This window comes from Anguilla anguilla, chromosome 8 (assembly GCF_013347855.1).
Source record: "Anguilla anguilla isolate fAngAng1 chromosome 8, fAngAng1.pri, whole genome shotgun sequence".
In the NCBI taxonomy this organism is placed as follows: domain Eukaryota; kingdom Metazoa; phylum Chordata; class Actinopteri; order Anguilliformes; family Anguillidae; genus Anguilla; species Anguilla anguilla.
In genome coordinates this window covers 49,510,482-49,532,904 of record NC_049208.1, presented here as the reverse complement: position 1 = coordinate 49,532,904, position 22,423 = coordinate 49,510,482, and the positions used below count along the sequence as shown (strand labels likewise).

Genomic DNA, 22,423 nt, shown 5'->3' with positions numbered 1-22,423 from the left:
GTGTGCGCGCGCGCGTGTTTGAGCGAGTGAGCGAAACTACGTACATCCCTGCATGCGCTGAAAATCTCAACGCTAGCAAAAAAAAAAACATATGAGGGCGATACCCTCAGAATAGCTACGAAAAAACCATTCGGACGACTGACTTTAAAAGCAGGAAACGCCCGTGATGTTTATTTTCGCTGGATTCGGGGAGATTAAATAAAATATGAGAGCCAACAGGAAACCCTTTCTGGCACGTGGATGAGGTCACGTGTGCGAATGTGAGAGCTGTGCTGCGCGACGAAGCCCCGATGACATCACACGACGTCCTAAATCGCAGAACGAGTTCGGCGGTGTGGTGCAATGGCTAAGGAGTTGGTCTTGTAACCTAAAGGTCGCAGGTTCGATTCCCCGGTAGGACACTGCCATTGTACCCTTGAGCAAGGTACTTAACCTGCATCGCTCCAGTATATATCCAGCTGTATAATTGGATACAATATAAGTCGCTCTGGTTAAGAGCGTCTGCTAAATCCCTGTAATATAATGAGTGTCACAGACGGAAGATGTTATATATATATATATTTAGAAAATGAGCCCGGAATATATGTTTAAAGCCAGCGACAGTGTTATATATTTTATACCCCTTCTAAGGTCAGTTCTGTATCTATTACATGAGTGTCTCACATCAGGAATATAGTTGTCAAGAGTTACTATCATTCAGTGATCACAGGTTCAAATGTAGCTAAAATCTATATTTTGTCCCAGTTCAATTATATCCTTCTAAGAACAATTTAGTGTTTTTTTCTACGTTAAGCTACTCTAGTAGAACAAATGTAGAAAGCAAAACAACAAGCAGACAAGAAAGCAACACATGTAGAAATATTAACAGGATTATATCCCAAAGAAAATGGCCATGTTCAGTCTTAAAACAGTCATACTTTCTCCTTCTCTGTGACGTGTCGCGATGAGTGAGGAATGGCTTTGCTGTCTGCATAAAAATCCTGGCACATCCTGCTCCCACAGTGAACTGGACACCCCCCTCCCTCCACCTGGCAGGACAATGGTATATTCCAACACAGTGTTGGCCTTCGCTGTTGTCATGGAAACGAGACTGAGAATTTCACCTATAGAAAGTCATTACAATCACTTTCACCGAAAAAACAACGCAAGCCTGTCGCTCACTATCTCGCCATCTACCCCTCTGTCACACGGTCTCTTTTTCTCAACCTTCTACACATCGTCAATGCCATAAAAACAAAAAGGGAGAAGCACTCTCTTTTTTCTATTTGTGTCATTTTTTTCCTGGTGAATCTCAATAATGTGAGAGAGAGAGAGAGAGAGCTAGAGAGAGAGGTGGAGAGAGAGCCAGAGACAGAGAGAGATGGAAAGAGAATGTTTGAGTGTGTGGGAGTTCACCAGGTAGAGGTTGTGAGTATGTGAGTTCACAACCGCATGTATGGGAAAGTGCGTGTGAAAAAGAGTGTGATAGTACTCAAAAGGGTGGGTGCGCGTGTGAAGTGTGGGGGCACACGTGTGACTGCGCGTGTGTGCGCACCTGCCTTACTGTCTGTGCGTATCTTTGTTCCTGTTTGAAAGCATGAGTGAGCTCTGTGTGTGCGTGTATGTGTGAGTGTGCGTGTGTGTGCTCACTGCCAGCAGACACACAGGCGCAGACAATAAAGAGAAAATGAATGAATGGAGAGAAGACGGGGGAGGAAGGGAGAACAAGAGAGATAGAGCAGAAAACTGATGAAGATAAATGGATAAAAAAGACAAAATGATGTGCAATCAATACCAAAAACCACAGAAGAGCTTCTGGACCAGTCCAAGCTGCTGTCACCAAGTCAGACAGACAGACAAACAGACAGACAGGCATACTCACTAATAGTCAGACAGACACTCTTTTAGTCAGACAAATAGACGCTCACTGACTGTCAAACAGACAGACAAACTCACTGACAGTCAGACAGACAGACTCACTGACAGTCAGAAAGACAGACAGACAGACTCACTGACAGGCAGACAGACAGACAGACACTCACTGACAGGCAAACAGACTCACTGACAGTCAGACAGACACTCACTGACAGTCAGAAAGACAGACAGACTCACTGACAGTCAGATAGTCAGACAGACACTCACTGACAGGCAAACAGACTCACTGACAGTCAGACAGTCAGACAGACAGACAGACAGACACTCACTGACAGGCAAACAGACTCACTGACAGTCAGACAGACAGACAGACACTCACTGACAGGCAAACAGACTCACTGACAGGCAAACAGACAGACAGACTCACTGACAGACAGACAGTCAGGCTGATGGAGAGATGGAAGCTGACAGATTGTAGGAATCACAGGTTTGCACAGGGAGACCAGGCAGAGGCTCACAGACACTGGCATTCACCCGCTACACCAGGGCTGCCCAACCCTGTCTCAGCAGATTTACTGTCCTGTAGGTTCTCCTTTCAACCCACATTGGCAGCTCAAGGAGATCTCTAGCTCTTGAACGAGGTGTGCTTTGTTAGGGTTGAAGTGAAGACCTACAGGATGGTAGATCTCCAGGAACAGGGTTGGGCAGCCCTGCTCTAGCTGTTGAACGAGGTGTGCTTTGTTAGGGTTGGAGTGAAAGCCTACAGGACAGTAGATCTGCAGTAAGAGGGTTGGGCAGCCTTGCTCTAGCTGTTGAACGAGGTGTGCTTTGTTAGGGTTGGAGTGAAAGCCTACAGGACAGTATATCTCCAAAACAGGGTTGGGCAGCCCTGCTCTAGCTGTTGAATGGGGTGTGGCTTTGTTAGGTTTGGACTGAAAACCTACAAGACAGTAGATCTCCAGGAGCAGGGTTGGGCAGCCCTGCTCTAGCTGTTGAATGGGGTGTGGCTTTGTTAGGGTTGGAGTGAAAACCTACAGGACAGTAGATCTCCAGTAAGAGGGTTGGGCAGCCCTGTGTTATGCCGTGTGCTAATGCTAAAGAGAGAGCAGCAGCAGGCATACCGTGACACAGACAGAGCAAAAAACCACAAAGGGAACGGCCACACTGTGAAACGACAGTGTCTATAACACATACGACACACACACGTGCGGACACATGCACACACATACACACACACACACACACACACACACAAACAGCCAGGTTAAGCATGCTGGGGCATTAGCTCAGAAGGACTAAGCTTGTCCCATACCACCGCCATCACCCGCCAACGAGGAGAACAACCGGCACAAGCCGCTTAGTCACGCGAGCATTTGGAGGCCAGAGTGAGCATGAGGGAGTTAGAAGACAACTCAGGGAGGGGAGGGGTGGGAGGAGTTTGGGGGGAGGGGGGGTGGGGGCAGCAGGGAGGCCCGAGTTCACCATCGCCCCGCCCACTGACGCCCCCCCTGGCACGAAGGCGGGCGCTTACCATGATGCCGGTCAGCAGGCACACGCCCTTGCCGCAGTAGGTGTGGGGCACCATGTCCCCGTAGCCGATGGACAGGAAGGTGATGGAGATGAGCCACATCGCTCCCAGGAAGTTGCTGGTCACGTCCTGAGAGTCGTGGTACCTGAGAGGGGAGGCGGCTTTCAGTTTTTCAGTTGGCCGCGTCCGTTAACCATTCGGGGTGCGAAATCACAAAAAACCCGATTTAGAATGTTCTTAACTGAACATTCTAATGCTGATGAAAAGGTCTTATTAAGCAAAGCAATCTCCGAGCAACTTTCGTCGCTCGCAACTGAATTGCTCTCGGATTGCTCTTTGTGTAACACCGCTGCAATTTGCTTGCAACTCGGATGCAATTTAGTTGCAACCAGTCCCGAGCGGCTTGAGCGACCGATTTCATGCAATAGCCAATCAGAGTAGAGATACAGGTCGCGCATGTATCGCCTGTTTCTTTACAAGCCAGCTACGCACCCAGAACTGTTTCTTTTTACTTTTCAAAGATATCCAAAATCGTGAATGCACATGAATTTATGCTTTGCGCTTCCATGTTGAAAGCATTGCCAGTGACACCAATGCTCAACAATGTACTGGACTGTTAGTATCAACCATAAATTCCCTTACAAGTACACTAAATTACGCACTTAATTCTGATTGGTGATTGATTACAATTGAAATTGCTTGCGAATTGCCTCAGCTAACGGTATTGCATGAAATGACATCAAACGCAACGCACTGCAGCAACCAACGTTTTGTGGAAATTGCTTCGTGTAACAAGACCCTAACAACCTCTACTGGCAACTGAAAGCAACAGAGTTCTAGAGCACTGACTTAGAATTTTTAAAAAAACATTCCAAAAAAACCTACTCTTCAAAGGGTTAAACCTCAGTGTGATTATGATTGTTCATTTGGTTGGCATTATTCTAATAGACCCAGACACACTGAGCTCCGACACACTCTCCGTCTTTAAGCGTGGGCTCAAAACACACCTCTTTAATAAACCCCAAAGGCCCAGTACAATGAGGGGGACTCTGTGCTGTTGGAGGTGCCGTCTTTCGGATAAGACGTAAAACCCAGGTCCTGACTCGCTGTGGTCATTAAAGACCCCATGACACTTGTCGCAAAGAGCAGGGGGTTCCCTGGCGTCCTGGCTAAATTCCCAACCTGGCTCCCTCAGACTTGCCACCTAATCATCCCCCTGATTTAATTGGCAAAAAAAAACGTTCTCTCCCTCTCCACCTTAGCTAATGTGCGGTGAGCGTTCTGGCACAAAATGGCTGCCGTGCATCACCCAGGTCACCCATCTCATCTCTGTGAAGCACTTTGAGTGTTCGCTAAAGCGCTATATAAATGCAATGGTTCATTCATTCATTCATTCATCCATTCAATCTTTACCCATTCCTTTAGTTAAAGATGTCTGGGAGGGGTAAATCTGGACCATAGAGCTGTTACGTGAGCTGAGCTGAGCGTGCTGTTGCCCCACCACAGCACGTTGAACGCTCTGGTTTGCTGTTCTGTCCCGTGTACACAATGACGTAACCCGGGATGCCTAGACGCACCACCTCACCCCTCTGAACTGCGTATCAGTATACACTTCTTGCCTTGGACCTTCTATTTTACCTGCTAATTCAACACCTCAGTCTGTGACCTGCCCGACCCATTTGACTAACTGCTCTGATAGCTTCCTCATTATATTTCTGTTACCATTCATTCTGTCTTTACTATTACATCAGGCCAGCTGGTGGAGGATGGGCTCCCTCTCTATAGCCAGGTGTCTCCTGAGATTTCTTCCTCCATTTGGGAGGTTTTTTTTTTTTATACCAGTTTTTCCTTCCCACTGGGGAGTTAAAATAAAAAAAATTTAACCTTGGTCTGGTTTTTGCCCAATTTCCTTTTTCTTGTTTTCTCCGTAAAGCATCTCTGTGACAGTGTACCTGTAAAAAGTGCCATGCTAATAAAAACAGATTGAACTGAACGGAATGCACACATTATTATTAACTTTTGTAGATGATGACTCAACGATAACGTTAAAGCCACGTTCAAAGAAGAAGAGTGCGGTAACAGACAGTCAAACTGAAAATACCAGGTAAAAAGAAGCATAAAAACAGTTAAACAATCCTTTAAAGCACACACATTGTGCATATTGTTCCAAGAACGAACACACTGCAAAATTCTAAATATCTGAGTTTTGGGTAAGTATTCTAAATCAGTCGATTACACTGCACGCAGGCCAAGTAACTGTCCATGTAAAAGTGTCCCTGGCCAAACCCGATATGCAATGACCAAATATAGACTTGGGAAAATATGTCAAAATATGAAACATTTTTAAAATATAACCCTTTTTTAACTTGATGATGGGGGTCCCCTGGGTGCCTGTGGGCATGGGTGGGGGGTCCCTGAGTGAGAAAAGCTTACAGGAAGCAGAACCTGTGACTCAACGAAACTGTTTTGTACGGAATACGACGTTCATGCTTCCTACACCAAGTTCTATAGTGTTCGGATGAATAACTGAATGCTACACGCATTCGAATAAAGTGTTTAAAAAAACACAGCGGCTGGTGTTCCGCTGTGCTGAAAAAGCAATTTTTTCCCGAAACCCTTTCTCCCCCCCGTGTTATTTTACATGTACTCAGCAAGGATGACAAAGCCGGGGGGGGGGGGGGGCGGGTTGGTGGGGGGGGGGGGGGGGGTGGGGGTGTTAAGGACAAGCGCTCATCCATCTTTAAGAGGAGGTGTCAGAATAATGAGATCCTGTCCTCTCCCAAAATGGAAGACCACCTGGAAGGGCTGAGAAAAAAATTAAGTACAGCGACGGGGGGAGGGGGGTGTTTGGCTTGGGCTTCAAGACAAATCTGGTTTTCTTAGACTCGGGCTGGATGCGCAAGAGAGACTGCTGGTGTTAGGCAGGAGAACAGGAGTGAGAAAATGTGGGAGTAATACTCTGGGGGGTGGGGGGGGGGGGGGGGGGTGGGTTAGGAGTGAAGGAAAGCAGAAAGAGAGGTAGAAAGAGGGGACGAAGGGAAATATACAGAGAGATAACTGCAGTCGCATGCGGTCCAGAAGGTCAGCAGGCAACATCGTCTGATGGATGTGAACCCAAAAGACTAAAAACATTCTGGAGCGCAGCCTTCTATCCAGTGAATGGCAGCACACCCACGGCCATGTTTCACCGTTAGCTATATAAAGACGTTTGGCAGAATAACAGTTTCACAGAAGAAGGCCCCTGCTGTGAAGGTTTCACTCTTTGGCTTCATAAAAAATTAAAAAAAAACGTGTGGATTTTTATTAATATAGTTTCTGTCATCCTTCTGATGTAAATCCTCTATTTTCTTATTTTTTCTTTTATAGGACATTCACTTCCTTGCATTTTTTACTTCAATTTTTCTTCTTTTCATTTTTTTTTTGCTACCTCCCTCCTGATCCACACTCTTTCATTTCTGAATGACTGTTCTCTGCTCTCTCTGTCTGCCCTGTTTTCCCTCCCTCTCTCCCACCTTTCCTCCCTCTCTCCCTCTGCGGCTCTTATCCTTCATCTCGCCTTTCTCACTTCTTTCCCTGTCCTCATCTTTTCTGCTCCCTCACACACACTCCTTCGTTCTCTTTCCATGTATCAAGGCGTCCTCTCGACTCCTCACGCGTCCGTCAAATGTTCACGGTCGCCGAACACCTTCCACAGACCTTCACGGTTGTCACACACCTGTCACAGACGTTCACGGTCATCGCGCACCTCTAACAGACACGTAATTGTCACATGCCTGTCACACACACACACACACACAGCACTGTCACACACCTCACACACACAGTCGTCACACACCTGTCACACACACGAAACTGTCACACGCCTGTCACGCACACGCAGTCACCACACACGTCTCTCACACACACACACACCCGTCAGACTCTTTTCAAATGTTTGCGGTTATATTTAAATCTTTCATACTGTGCAATGAAATTTGCATATATATATATCACACTGAATGGTTTCACACCTTTGGACAAAATGTAATAGCAGACAAATGGAAACAGAGTAAACAGAAAACACACTTTTTTTGAAATTATTATTTCATTTATTTCATGAGAAAAGTTATCAAACACCCGTATCACCCAGGTGAAAGAGTAACTGCACTTTTAGTTACTAAAATTAAACAAATGTAATTGATGTTTAGATTCAGCTGATTGAACACAGCCTGGCTTGATTGCAGCCAGCCCTGTTGAATCTAAACCTCACTCATATTGAACCTCACCGTCAGTGTGAAGCAGTCGCCACAAAGTTTATACTCTTTTTGCTCTGTCTCTTGCCTTGCTACTCTGTAAAGTGTCTTTGAGACAGTTCTCTGTAAAAACCCTAAGAATACAAAAATAAAATTGAATTGAATTGAATACAGGCACTCTATGCCACGATTGAAAGAAATTTCAGAAGAGAGGAGAAAAAAAGTTGTTGAGATATATCAGTCTGGAAAGGGTTACAAAGCCATTTCTAAGGCTCTGGTACTGCCAGAAACCACAGCGAGAGCCAAATGGAGCACAATTGGAACAGAGGCGATTCTGTTTGCCCACCAAATGGTTTCCAAGGGCACAGTGACAACTCATCCAGGGACGAAAGATCCCACAAAGCATCCAAAGAACTGCAGGCCTCTCTGACCTCAGCTGAGGTCAGTGCTTATGACAGCACCATAAAAAAGAGACTGGGCAAAAATGGGATTCGTGGGAGAGTAGCGAAGGTCGAAACCACTATAAACCAAGATGAACCTCAACGCTCATCTTACATTTGCAAAAAGAAAAAAAAAAACCTATTCTTTTGGAATAATGTTCTATGGAAGGATGAGTCAACAGTAGAACTTTTTGGATGATGTGGGTCCCATTATGTCCGGCGTAAAGCAAATACAGAATTGCACAGTAAGAACATCATACCAACAATGATGGTGGTAGTGAGATGGTGAAGGGGTGCTTTGCTGCCTTCACGACCTGGACGACTTGCCGATTTGCGACTTGCGAATTAGGGACCACAAATTCTGCTCAGCACAAGAAAACTTTTAAGGAGACTGTCCAGTCGTCTGTCTGTGAGCCGAAGCTAAAGCATAATTGAATTACACAAAAGCAAGGCCACATCTGAATGGCTGAAAAGAAACAGTTTTGGAGTGGCCTAGTCAAAGTCCTGACTTGACCCCAGTAGAGATGTTGTGGCAGGACCTGAAACCAGCAGTTCATGCTTGAAAACCTGCCAATTTGTCTGAATTAAAGCAGTTCCTCAAAGAAGAGTGGGCAAAAATTCCTCCACAGCGATGTGAAATACTGATCAAATTACAAGATGCATTAAGCATTGAGTTTAAGGGGTCAATTAATGTGTTTTTCATTTAACTTTTTAAATTAAATATATAAAATCATTCAAAAACGCATTTAGTGTTTACTCAAGTTTCCTTTGTCTAAATATTACATTTTGTCTAAAGATCTGAAACCACTCAGTGTGACAAATATGCGATAGAGGAAAACAGGAAGGGGACCAATGCTTTTTCACGGCACTGTATCTTTGAAAAAAAAAACCCAGAGTAATCGCAGAAGTGGTCATAATCCACCTCTCAGAGATGCATGTGGTCATCACACACACACACACACTTATGCACACACACACACACATGCACAGACACACGAACACCCACACCCATACACACACACACACACACACACCCACACCCATACACACACACACACACCGTACCTCACCTCTCGCACACATACACACACACACCCACACCCACACACCGTACCTCACCTCTCACACACATACACACACACGCGTGCACAAACACACACACACACGCACACACACACCGTACCTCACCTCTCACACACACACACACACACACACACCGTACCTCACCTCTCACACACACACACACACACACACACCGTACCTCACCTCTCGCACACACACACACACACACACACACCGTACCTCACCTCTCACACACACACACACGCACACACACACCGTACCTCACCTCTCACACACACACACACACACACACACACACACAGTACCTCACCTCTCACACACACACACACACACACACACACCGTACCTCACCTCTCACACACACACACACACACACACACAGTACCTCACCTCTCACACACACACACACACACACACACAGTACCTCACCTCTCACACACACACACACACACACACAGTACCTCACCTCTCACACACACACACACACACACACACAGTACCTCACCTCTCACACACACACACACACACACACACAGTACCTCACCTCTCACACACACACACACACACACACAGTACCTCACCTCTCACACACACACACACACACACACACACAGTACCTCACCTCTCACACACACACACAGTACCTCACCTCTCACAGACGCGCACAGTCCAGGCTGCGATGATCCACAGAGAGATGCTGAAGACCAGCAGCACGGTCCCAGGGCAGATGGTCATCAGGGTCTTCATCACGAACCGGGTGTTGAAGTGCACCTGAACACACAACCACACGCACGCACACACACACACACACACAGCTGTGGTCACACCTCCAGAAGCCTGTTCTGCGTGTGCAGCTTGGGGTGTAGGGTCTGTACAAGGTTGGTGTGACCACCTTCCCCCATGGGATGGTTGACAGAAGAGAAAACTTGATGACCCCTGACCTTGCTCAGAACTGAGAGGGCAAAGAGAGAAGGACAGTGCCCCCTAGCTGTCCCATATGGTAGTAAGACTGACCATGTTCAACCTAGATACTCACATCTGGCCAGAGATCCCATCCACCTGGCGTCCCAGGTCTAAAACAGTCCCTGTTTAGAGGGGAAGAATGAAAACCAGCAGTACTACTGCTCTTGGGGGCCAGATTTGAGTATCCCAGATACTGACAGAGAGACAGCGATACAGACAGAGAACGAGCAAGAGAGAGAAAGATAGAGATGAAGATAGAGAGTGAGAGAGAGAGACAGAGGGAGAGGGAGAGAAACAGTGGGTGAGAGAGATAGAGACAGAGTGAGTGAGAGAGAGACAGAGGGAGCGAGTGACCACCCACCCCATATAAACGTGTACAGATTTATTGATTTACTTCTGTTGCTGTTGTTGCTGTTATTGCTGTTATTGTTATATATTATTATATTTATTATTATTATTTTAATATTATTATTTTACATACTATTTATATGTATGATTTGGCAATAATTACATTTGTATTTCATGTCAATAAAGCAACTTGAATTGAATTGAATATAGTGTGAGAGAGAGACAGCGGGAGAGAGAAAAAAGACACAGAAACAGAGATAGACCGAGCAAGAGAGAGAGAAAGAAAGACAGAGAGGAAGGAGAGAGAGAGAGAAACAGAGGGAGAGAGACAGATAGACTGCAAGCAAGAGAAAGAGGGAGGGAAAAGAGGGAAAAATTAACCTTCTGAATCTGTAGGTGACATTTTGAAAAAAGCAGGGACAGGGTGACGCTGCAGGAGAGTCTCAGCGGCGTGTGGACGCGTCCGCTAACGCTCACGATGGGGTCGGAGAGAAAAATCTCCCATCAGGCCAGAGCGCACGAACACAGAGCGCGGCACGGACTCCAGCGGGGAAGCCGCCGGCGCCGCGGAGGGGAACTGGGTCAGGCGCCCAATCAGAGAGAGCAGCCGTGACAGTTCGGCCCCGCCCAGACGCGGGTCAGTAACCGCCATCGTTGATGCCAGGATGCTACTGAGGGGACCCCTCCGCAAGGTTCACCTCTGGCTCGGCGCAAGGGAACTGTGGGACAGATTGTGGGACACTGATGTGGACCCCTCCTCTATAAAAGCACTCGCTGTCGGGCCACAGACCTCAGGATCAGCTCGCGATTCGATAATCGCATCACATGAGAAAAACGCCAACAAGCCTATTCTCACACAGACGACGCTCATGTAAAGAGTACAATCGAACAATCCAAACACGTACAAGCAGCCTCCTGAAAGCGCTGGAAACTTCCACCGCTGATGAAATCAGCAAAGCTCTTAACGCTACCGGAATTACGAAAATAACAGACTCCTTAACAAACAGTCCCCACTTAACAGGATTTAACAAGAGGGAAATCCAACTGGCAGTGCTTTTGTGCAGTGCTTTTCTACCACGGTATTCAAAGCACTTTCCAAAAAAGAAATAACACAAAAAAGAAGACAGAATGTACCTTTAAACCCTAAGGCAACAGTTGTATCGTCAAAGTGAAAACCCAGGTACGCACTTAGTTTAACACTCAACAATACAAGCCCTCCAAAAACTTAAAAGCGACACTCAACTGTTTATTTTTAGACCCTGAACACAAAACATCACATCGCTGTTGAATAAACGTGACCTGGTTCTGATGTTACCCACAAAACAAGACTGCAACAATACCCAGCTCCCTATTAGAAAAGTTACGCCAACTTAAACACGACCAGGTCAACACCTACATATGGCTGGACGGGCCAACCAATGGCGTAACTTCATAACTCGGCCGACCAATGGCGTAACTTCATAACTCGGCCGACCAATGGTGTAACTTCACAACTCGGCCGACCAATGGTGCAACTTCGTCATTCACTCAAGTCACTCGGTCACAGACATTCGCGTTCGTAGGGCTGGCCCCGCTGTTGCGGTCCAGCCAAAAAAGACGAAGTGAATGATTTCCAGATGAAGGCCACGCCTCAGGCCAACACTCTCTGTATCACAATATTGGAAAACATGAAAAATGACACTTATCAAGGCCTGACAATCGATACCCGAGGGACGTTGTGACTGCCATTGAATGCGCCAACAGACCCAGCCAAAGCAGTTTTATTCAATCAAAAGAAGAATTCATGACCATGAAAATATGATTCAAACTCAAGTTTCTTACTGTCGTTCGTGCTACATGGAAGTGAAATATGCAACAACCAAGAACGTAACATAACCAGCTAGAATGTTGAACTAAAAAGCTGATTAAACTACATGTGCATATGCACATATGAATATGATCCATAAAATAAGCGATCCATGTCTGAAAATAGGGCTGGAATTAGGCCATTTCCGTTAGTAGTCACATTTTGGGTACACCTAAAGGAGTCCTACCAAAATGCCCCAAAAAGGATCCCTTCAATCGAGCCTGAAATATGTTCATTTAGCTGCCAATCACTGATGATGTTGAGGAGTGTGAGCTTCAGACTCAGACCACTCCATTAAAAGCCAAACACTGTGTATGACACAGTGCTGCGGGTGGTGCGATGGCTAACACTGTCGCCTTACAGCAGGAAGTTCTTCGGTTCGATTCTCCGGCTTCCTCCCACAGTCCAAAGACATGTAGGTAGGCTAGTTGGAGACTCTAAATTGCGAGATAGATTGGCAACCTGGGAAAGGCTCCAGCGCCTCCCACGACCCTGACCAGGAAGAGGCGGGTATAGATAATGGATGGACGGACCGCTTTGCCGTCAATGACGCACCTCGGAAATGGATCCTAATGAAATTCGGACGAAATGGCCGCGAAATACCCAGATCATGTGACCAAAACAGGTCATGTGACCGCCGCGAGGTAGGAGAGGTTGAGATAGACGCACGGAGGTAAAGACGGGCAAATTTGTTCTGAGAAAATAAAATAAAATAAAATAAAAGCAGTGCTTCCAAGTTGTATTGCATTTTCAGACACAGAAAAACCAGCAGTCTTACTGGATAAAGGAGATACAACTTCAGCCGCTGTTATATATCCTTCTGAGACTTGAGAGAAAAAAAAGTTTAAGAATTTTTTGGAGATAATACAAGTGTCTTGGATGACACGTTGCAGTGAAAATCTTTTTGGAGACTCATGTCCCTTATAGGGGACAAAAATGAATTACTGGGTCTTTGGGGGATGAGTAGTTGCCTGTCATCACCTGAGAGATACACACTGACCGCCGCACTCAATGTGCTGCCAGCTCCACAAATATTTGGGACAAATAAATATCTTTTTTTGATTTGGCTCAGTACTCCACACTTTTAGATTTGTAATCAAAGATTTCACATAGGGTTAAAGTGCACATTATCAGTTTTTATTTAAGGGTATTTCTATACAGGTATTTCTATTTCACCATATAGAAATTATGGCCTTTTTTATACATAGCGTTATTGTGATTAGTCGGGTGTGTTCAATTGCTTCCTTAGTGCAGGTATAAGAGGGCTTTCAGTATAGTCTATTCTCCTGATTGCCTTCGGAGTCTATTACTGGCGTTTGTCAACATGAGCCGTGCCAATGAAAGTCAAGGAAGCCATTATGAGGCTGAGAAATAACAAAAAAAACTATGTCTATGCATAAAACGTGCTGTGATTTCTACATTACTGCATATCAACTGTTGTTATTGCTACCGTGGTTAATATTCACTGAATTACAATGAAAAGCAATAACATCCCCCCCGAGTTCAGCCGTATAATTTCCTGTCTACTCTTTGTCACCGCTGGTAATGCTCCCTGTCTAATGTCATGCCAATAACGCACCTTGAAATTCAAATTGATTCGAGAAAGAGGGCAAGAGGAAAGCAAGAGGGAGGAGGGAGGGAGCAAGGGAGTGGGCAGGGGAGGAGAGAGAGATTTTAGGAGAGACAGAGAGAGGAGACTGGGGACTGAGAATTCATAGTCTACCATTCATTGTATATTGTTGTATCTTGTAACCACTGCTTTGGCAACACAAGTACCTATATTTTTCATGCCAATAAAGCACTTTGAAATTGAAAATTGAGAGGGGTGGCCAGTGGAGAGAGGAAAAACAGAGGAAGGAAAGTAAAAGGGACACAGTTTGGCAGTTTGAGCTCAACGTCCGCACTATTGGGACATTGCAGTCCTTTCTTGTAATGTGCATATAAACAAAACATAAAAACTCACTCTGTTTATGCCATACCAAGGTAGAGAGAGAGAGAGAGAGAGAGAGAAAGAAAGAAGAGAGAGAGAAAGAAAGAACAGAGAAAACATGAAAATGAGAGAGAGGGGGCAGGGAACTACAGACAGACAGACAGACTGACAGACAGACGTCCAGTGCTGCAGTGCTCCCTGGCGCCCCCCCCGGAGGCCGGCGTCTCTGACCTTGTTCAGCGCCCCGATGCTGCGGGACGAGGCGTCGGTGAAGAGCTTGCTGTGCAGGAGCATGACGCGGGCGATGAGGTAGAGCCGCAGGAACATGGGCACCGACAGCACCATGTCCAGGTCGGCCTCCACCACCGAGGGCGTGTAGGAGAAGGCCAGCCGCGCCCGCCACTGGAAGGTGAAGTCGCCGGGCACCGGGTGCACCGCCGACACCAGCAGCTCCAGGGCGATCAGCAGCACCCGCTCCGTCGTCATGGCGATCCGCCAGTCGTCCGCGCCGTTGTCGATGACGAAGAGCTGCGAGAGAGAGGGCGGGGGGGGGGGGGGGGGGGGGGAGAGGGGGGAGATTCTGTTCGTTAAGTAGCAGCATTGCTCGTGGCGGTACAAGCTAACAGGTCGCTAACAGGTCTCTTTGTAGTGTGAGCATTTCCCACTAGGTGTGTTGAGATCTGCGTAGTACTTCCGTGCATATTTATACATACACGCACAGGTGAAATGTTAAAATGCCAGTGGTTCGGGCATTATTCTGATTGGTAGAATTATCATTACTGCGCTTAACCCTTTAGGTATAAAAACACAGATATGTGATTAGAATGTTCTTGACTGAACATTCTGATGCTGATGTGACAATCGCTATGGTAATCGAAAACAATGGAGTTCTAGAACAGTGGTTCCTAACCTCAGGGACTACCTCTGTGTATGCTGGTTTTTGTTCCAACCACAATTGCAATCCGAGAATTTTAACAAGTTGTTATTTTTCTTAATTAGGTGATTTTCATATTTAGAAGGATTATTTACCCACTTAAACCACATTATGTCAGAAATAGCTATGCGTGCAATGAAGAATAAAATTTCCATGTTCATATTGTGCTAATTGCACTACATTGCGAACAATTACATAAAAAGGTAAATTATTTTTGACTGATCATTAATGACTGAGGTGAATCATTAGGCTTCTAATTGGTCAAAGTGTGGACACCTGGCCACTAAAACTAACCATCTGGGAGATAATGAAGAATTTACAGGCAAAACAAATGACAAGCCAAACCTGAATTGTGTTAATAAATTTCAGGAAACTAAACACATGTTCAGGAGTCTATTGATTTACTTCAGACTGCGAATTGGTCCAAAAATGTTGGTACCTCTTTTATTTAATTGTTTGCAATACAGCACAATATGAACGTGGGAATTTCATTGTTCCTGGTTATTTTTGACATAATGTGGCTTAAGTGGGTAAATAATCCCTCTAAACACGATAATTAACAAGATAATTATTTTAATTCTTACAATAGTTAAAAACAGGAGAGGTGAAGGTACAGTAGACTATGAAAGATATCTGTTAGGTCTGTCTTTGTTAGGTCTGTCTTTCAAAGAGAGCATCAGCTGTGTTCAACATCAACTACGTTCTCACCTGTAGGAATACATGATATCACAGTAGGTATGTGTATGTGTACCGCTGTGTGCAACCGTGTGTGCATTGTGTGTCAGTGTGTGAGTCTGCGTTTTTTTTTTTTTTTTTTTTGGTGAACGCAGCCTCGTCATGGTGACTGTTGCCAAGGCGACAACATCAAAGACCAGCCAAGCTTAATTACGGTCCCCAGTGAGAGAGAGGAGGGAGAGAGAAGGAGAGATTGCATAAATACAGTAGGAAGAGTCAATGTGCAGCATTTGACAGTAGAGACTATACACACACACACACATATATTACATGCATATGTATGAGTATATATTTATGTGTATATGTATGTATGTATGTATGTGCGTGTGTGTGTGTGTGTGTGTGTCTGTGTGGGGGTGTACATGTGCTGAATCTGTCTTCTCATGATGACACTTAACCAGCGTGAAGGTGGTTTTTAATTTCTGGGACTGAATATTTACTGTTTTTTTTAAAGGAGATTAAATTCACCAGCCAGGCCAATAAGCATGAGTATAGGGAAACAACACCACAGTGTGTATCTTCCCCTGAAAAACAACTACCGACACAAACTGGGACATCCCTATCCCTGGGCACAAGGCATCCCTATCCCTGAGCATGGGGAATCCCTAACCCTGCACACGGGGCATCCCTAACCCTGGGAATGGGGCATCCCTATCCCCGGCAGGGGGCATCCCTAACTCTGCACACAGGGCATCCCTTACCCTGGGAATGGGGAATCCCTAACCCTGGGCACAGACCATCCCTGGGCAGGGGGCTTCCCTAACCCTGGGCAGGGGGCATCCCTAACCGTGGGCATGGGGCATCCCTATCCCTGCACACAGGGCATCCCTAACCCTGGCAGGGGGCATCCCTTTTCCTGGCACATGACAAACGAAACCATAACAGAAATTATTCAGTACTACACTGCTGTCAGGAAATGCAAATCCCCCCCCGCACAGCCGCCCCCCCCATTGTCCCTTCCTGTCCCCACTATTAATGTCTCCTGGTCTCTCTCTTTCCGCACATTCACTCTTTCTCTCCCTCCTTCCACCTCTCCTTTCTCCCTATCCCACTCTCTCCCTTCTCACTCTCTTTCTGCCATCTCTCTCTCTCTCTCTTCCCTCTCTCTCTTTCTCCCTCCCCCTCTCACTCTCTGTGTCACCCCTTACTTCCTTGTTAAATCACCCTGGGACCCTATAAATAATTAAATTCCATTAGGAATGGTAATCTGTCAATTAAAGAGCTGGAGAAATGACAACCCCCCCCCTCCCCCTCCCCCCTGCACCCAGTGTGCCCCCGCATAGTCCAGGCACCAACACACTCCATCATGAAGGAGGGAAAAAGAGAGCGAGAGAGAGACAGAGGAGAGAGAGAGGAGCGGTGGGTGACAGCCCATGGAGAGAAGTCGGGCGGCTGGTGACCCTTTCCTTTTCGACGAGGCCCCGGGTCAGCTTTAATTGCGCTAACCGTAGCATACAGGCGACGCCCGCAGCTCAGCAGACGGCCCGGTCACAGAGCACCATTAAGTACACTAAAGCCCCGCCTCCCCCCCACCCTGGGGTAACACCGTAATGAACAGCTTTCGCAAAGAAAAGGAACGACTACTCATGCATAAAACAAAGCCAGAAGGTACTTGCTGCCACGCCAGTTTGAACACGCGAGATCGCTATTCGGGTACCCCATTACCCCTGATGGGCCGAAACGTCACGTTTACGAACTCGCGTTCGATGCGAGCCGCCTCGCGCCTGGGGATTTATTTCGCTCCGTGGCGTTAAGCCCTTTTCTCCCACCGCCGCTCCTCAGCTGAACACTGCTCCGTCGTTCCGGCAGAGCACGATTCCCGAAATGTTCGGGGGGAAAACGAATGTTCACAGACGTGTGACTATGGGGTAAAGATATCCTAAGTTCTATGTGTATGCTAGGACCTTAAAACTGCTAGGTGTGCAGCGGTAAGAGTCAAAGAGGAATGGCAGGTTAAAATGAATGAAGTTTATTGTTCAGTGTGTTTAGTAATAATGAGAATATACAATGGTGAAAAATGTGAGCGGTGAAATGGCTATATGTGTACGTTGACAAGTCTCTCCGAATCACTGCACATTTCCCTTTACATACAAAGCGAAAGCAAAACACCAAGCCATCAATAAGGACACAATCATGGCAAAACAGCATAGATCAATGATCCTGCTTGCACTACCTCTGTAAGTACATCACACCAGGCTAACCTTTGTATTTGGCTGAGTGCTGTCCCATCGGTATAAAGATCTTCAGTCAGCACCCCACCACCAAAGACACCAACTTGTTCCCCATGACATCAGTTATCCAGCAGTACAAAACATGATTACATTGTATTATGGAGAACCTGAAGTTCACATAATGCTGGTCCAGTAGGATGTTTTGTGACTGAGCACCGTCTCTTCTTCACAGTTGCTGACTCTCTGTCAGCACAGTAAACAGTCTGTTTTACTTTCAGGGTCTGATAAGAGGCAGACTTCTGTGAAGCTGTAAACTCACATTTCCGCAACATTTTGCAATTGTGGAAGTTCTAAATAGTTGACCAATACCAAGGGAAGGTGCAAGGTTAGGTTATAAACACACAACATAACATACCCATCTGGGGCAAGGTTAGGTTATAAACACACAACATAACCTACCAACCTGGAGCAAGGGTAGGTTATAAACACACAACATAACCTACCCACCTGGGGCAAGGGTAGGATATAAACACACAACATAACCTACCCACCTGGGGCAAGGGTAGGATATAAACACACAACATAACCTACCCACCTAGGGCAAGGGTAGGATATAAACACACAACATAACCTACCCATCTAGGGCAAGGGTAGGATATAAACACACAACATAACCTACCCACCTGGGGCAAGGGTAGGTTATAAACACACAACATAACCTACCCACCTGGGGCAAGGGTAGGATATAAACGCACAACATAACCTACCCACCTGGGGCAAGGGTAGGTTATAAACACACAACATAACCTACCCACCTAGGGCAAGGGTAGGATATAAACACACAACATAACCTACCCACCTGGGGCAAGGGTAGGATATAAACACACAACATAACCTACCCACCTGGGGCAAGGGTAGGATATAAACACACAACATAACCTACCCACCTACGGCAAGGGTAGGATATAAACACACAACATAACCTACCCACCTGGGGCAAGGGTAGGATATAAACGCACAACATAACCTACCCACCTGGGGCAAGGGTAGGTTATAAACACACAACATAATCTACCCACCTAGGGCAAGGGTAGGATATAAACACACAACATAACCTACCCACCTGGGGCAAGGGTAGGATATAAACACACAACATAACCTACCCACCTAGGGCAAGGGTAGGATATAAACGCACAACATAACCTACCCACCTGGGGCAAGGGTAGGTCATAAACACACAACATAACCTACCCATCTGGGGCAAGGTTAGGTTATAAACACACAACATAACCTACCCACCTGGGGCAAGGGTAGGATATAAACACACAACATAACCTACCCACCTGGGGCAAGGGTAGGTCATAAACAAACAACATAACCTACCCACCTGGGGCAAGGGTAGGTTATATTGGCCCAAAAGCCTATTTTGTAGCACCATATACATCAAAGCCATTCCACAACACTAAAATTTCTAAAGGCTTTATCAATATTTCGTTTCTTGTGCCATCCAGCTGTTTGTTAGATGCTGTTATCATTTTATAAATTCTGCCCTAATCTTCTGCTTGGACACATGACACTGAAAGCTTGAGGGACTGACCTTCACCAAATCCAAGCGGGCAAATCGTTCTCAAAGTTCAGGTTTCTTCGACATGCAAATGTCACAAACGTACACACACACACACACACACACAAACACACACACACACTCACATGTTAAGTGGATAGAGATAAGTAGCCAGAGGTAAGGCAGAGAGAGAGAGATAGTGAGAGAAAAAACACACACACACACACACTCACATGTTAAGTGGATAGAGGTAAGTAGCCAGAGGTAAGGCAGAGAGAGAGAGAGAATAAACATACACACACACACACTCACATGTTAAGTGGATAGAGAGAAGTAGTCAGAAGTAAGACAGATAGAGAGAGAGAGAGAGAGAATAAACACACACACACACACTCACATGTTAAGTGGATAGAGGTAAGTAGCCAGAGGTAAGGCAGAGAGAGAGAGAGAATAAACACACATATCTTTACATCTGAAAAAGACTCCAGAACAGCACCGTGAGGAAGCGCATAATAATCCTTAAATCTTTATCAGCGTTTAGCCGCGGCTCTCGCTGCTCGCAGCATCAATTAGCCGTAATCGAGGACAGTGCGCAAACACGCGTGCCGACGGAAGCGCTAATACAGGGGCGGCGCTATCCTAGCCGCTAACAAAAGCCGCCGCCGCCGCCACCCGGCCCTCCCCAAATGTCACTCCGTCAAAACCCGAATCAGAACTCCCGCTCCCGTGTCCGCTTGGCCCCTTCGTCTCTCTCTCTCTGAACTGCACCGCCCGGCTCTCTCTGAAGCAACCGAAACAATAAGCCAGTCTTGACAAGTGCTTTAGTCTCATATTTGGACTTAAAATTGTATTTCTGTCACTGTTTTTGCCAAACGAGGCAAAAAGATTGCTAATGAGGTGAGGCGGTTTGACTCATTTCAAGACTCGCCAGGGACGAGACAACTGCACTCGTCAAGCAAAAACTAACTTAAAACAAGTTAATATTTTCTGCTTGTGAGAAAATAATTACAAGACCAAAACAGACTAAGAGTTTTTTGCAGTGTATCAGGAGACAAGAGCGTATTACTGAATTAGCAAAAGTGTGAATCTTTCTTTGGTGTGGCCTTGTGTGGCCATTCATGATTAGAATACCTCCAGGGAAATGCAATATACTGCAACATATTTTAAATGTGTGCACTGTTTTGAAAACATAATGATAATACATATTTCACTGCAGCATTCATTTGAAAAATGTATATTGCAATATCCGGTGGAAGTGGCAACAATTTGTGCACCGGCCTAGATATTGTTAAGTGTTGCAAAATGTCGATAATATATTTTACTTCAATATATTTTCAGTATATTTAATTTCCACAAGGGTAAATAATTGTTTGTCAGTAAGTGTGTCCACTCTGATTGGTTCAGCATACGTCACGTGTCTGACAGACTGGGTGTTAATGTGTCGACTGCATTAGACCACATCAGCTAGAAAAGCACTAAAGTAGCAAGCTGGAGATTTCCGATAGAGTAACAACACAGCTCTGCGCCTATCTCTCTGTACTGTGTGTCAGCCTGTTTTGGGTGGGTGTGTTTACCTGCTGTGTTCTACAGGGGTTGCGGTGTCGTACGGCAAGCTGTGTGTGTGTGTGTGTGTGTGTGTGTGTGTGTGCGTGCAAGAGAGACAGAGAGACACCCGAACAATCAACCTTAAAAGTCACCCAATCCAAGCAGATAAAAACCTCCTAAAAATGAACTTTTCCTCTAAAAATGCAAACAAATCACACACATGCAGACACAGAAACACAAACACACACACACACACACACAGAAAAGGATAGAGGGAAATAAAGGAGAAGTAGGCAGAGGTATAACACAGACAGAGAGAGAGACAGAGTCCGAGAAAAAGAGATAATATCTTCCCTTTATTCTGCAGTCAAAGGAACAAGAGACACACCAATCTGCCATCTTTAGAAATATGAAAAGAAGGATGGAAAGAGAGAGAGAGAGAAAGATAGACAGAGGCAGGAAAAAGAGAGAGAGCTACACCTCCCTCCTCTCTGCGGAGATGCGCTGTGAAGGAGTTACACTGCACGCGGTGTGTGTTTGCTCCCCGCCCGGCCCCACATTCAGAATAAGATGACAAGTCTACGGGGGTGAGGACGCTGGGATTGGGGGTGTTGCTTTTGGGGAGGGGGGGGGGGTGGGACACAGCTCATTACTGCTGTGGGACGGGGGCTTACCCCTCATCACAGCCCCGAGAGCGTGGCTGATTCCCCCAAAAGCCAGCACTTTCTTCTGGATGTGCGCCCGCAAAGCTCTTGAGTGAATTAATTTCAGAGCTTTTACTTCTTTTTTTTTTTTTTTACTGTACTGTAGCTGACTGTATTCTTCTGAATGCTGAATGGACACCCTGTCTGCATCATGTACAGTACAGAGAGCACACACACAGGCTCATAGGTGCACATGCAATCCGAATCTCTGTCTCACACCCACCCACACACACACACACACACACACACACCCTCACCCACAGACCCACACACCCACACACACACACACACACAGATGCACTCAGAGTCTCTCTCACAAACACATACACAAACAAATGTGTACATAGGCAAACAGTCAAACACTGCCTGGGAAAGTGATGGGGACACTGTTCGATAGGAGATGCTGTCTTTCAAGATGGGATGTAAAACTAACAGCATGGAATTCCCCCTGTTGGTCCTGGAAAACACTTGACAAACTCTGACCTGACCGGACTCTGTCAACATGTCCACCCTACCATCCCCCAGGTGAGCTCCGCCTCACCTAAT

At 46.1% G+C, this 22,423-nt stretch overlaps 1 protein-coding gene across 1 annotated transcript in view; it reads right to left on the bottom strand.

The window, feature by feature from the left end:
* LOC118233697 (small conductance calcium-activated potassium channel protein 2-like) overlaps positions 1–22,423 on the bottom strand; it is a 47,952-nt gene that overhangs the window by 10,715 nt on the left and 14,814 nt on the right. The window contains exons 5-7 of the mRNA XM_035429567.1: positions 14,456–14,752; positions 9,787–9,908; positions 3,386–3,527 (exon numbers count right to left, since the gene is read on the bottom strand). Of these exons, the coding sequence (XP_035285458.1) occupies positions 3,386–3,527; positions 9,787–9,908; positions 14,456–14,752 (561 nt within the window). The remainder of the gene's footprint in view (positions 1–3,385; positions 3,528–9,786; positions 9,909–14,455; positions 14,753–22,423) is intronic.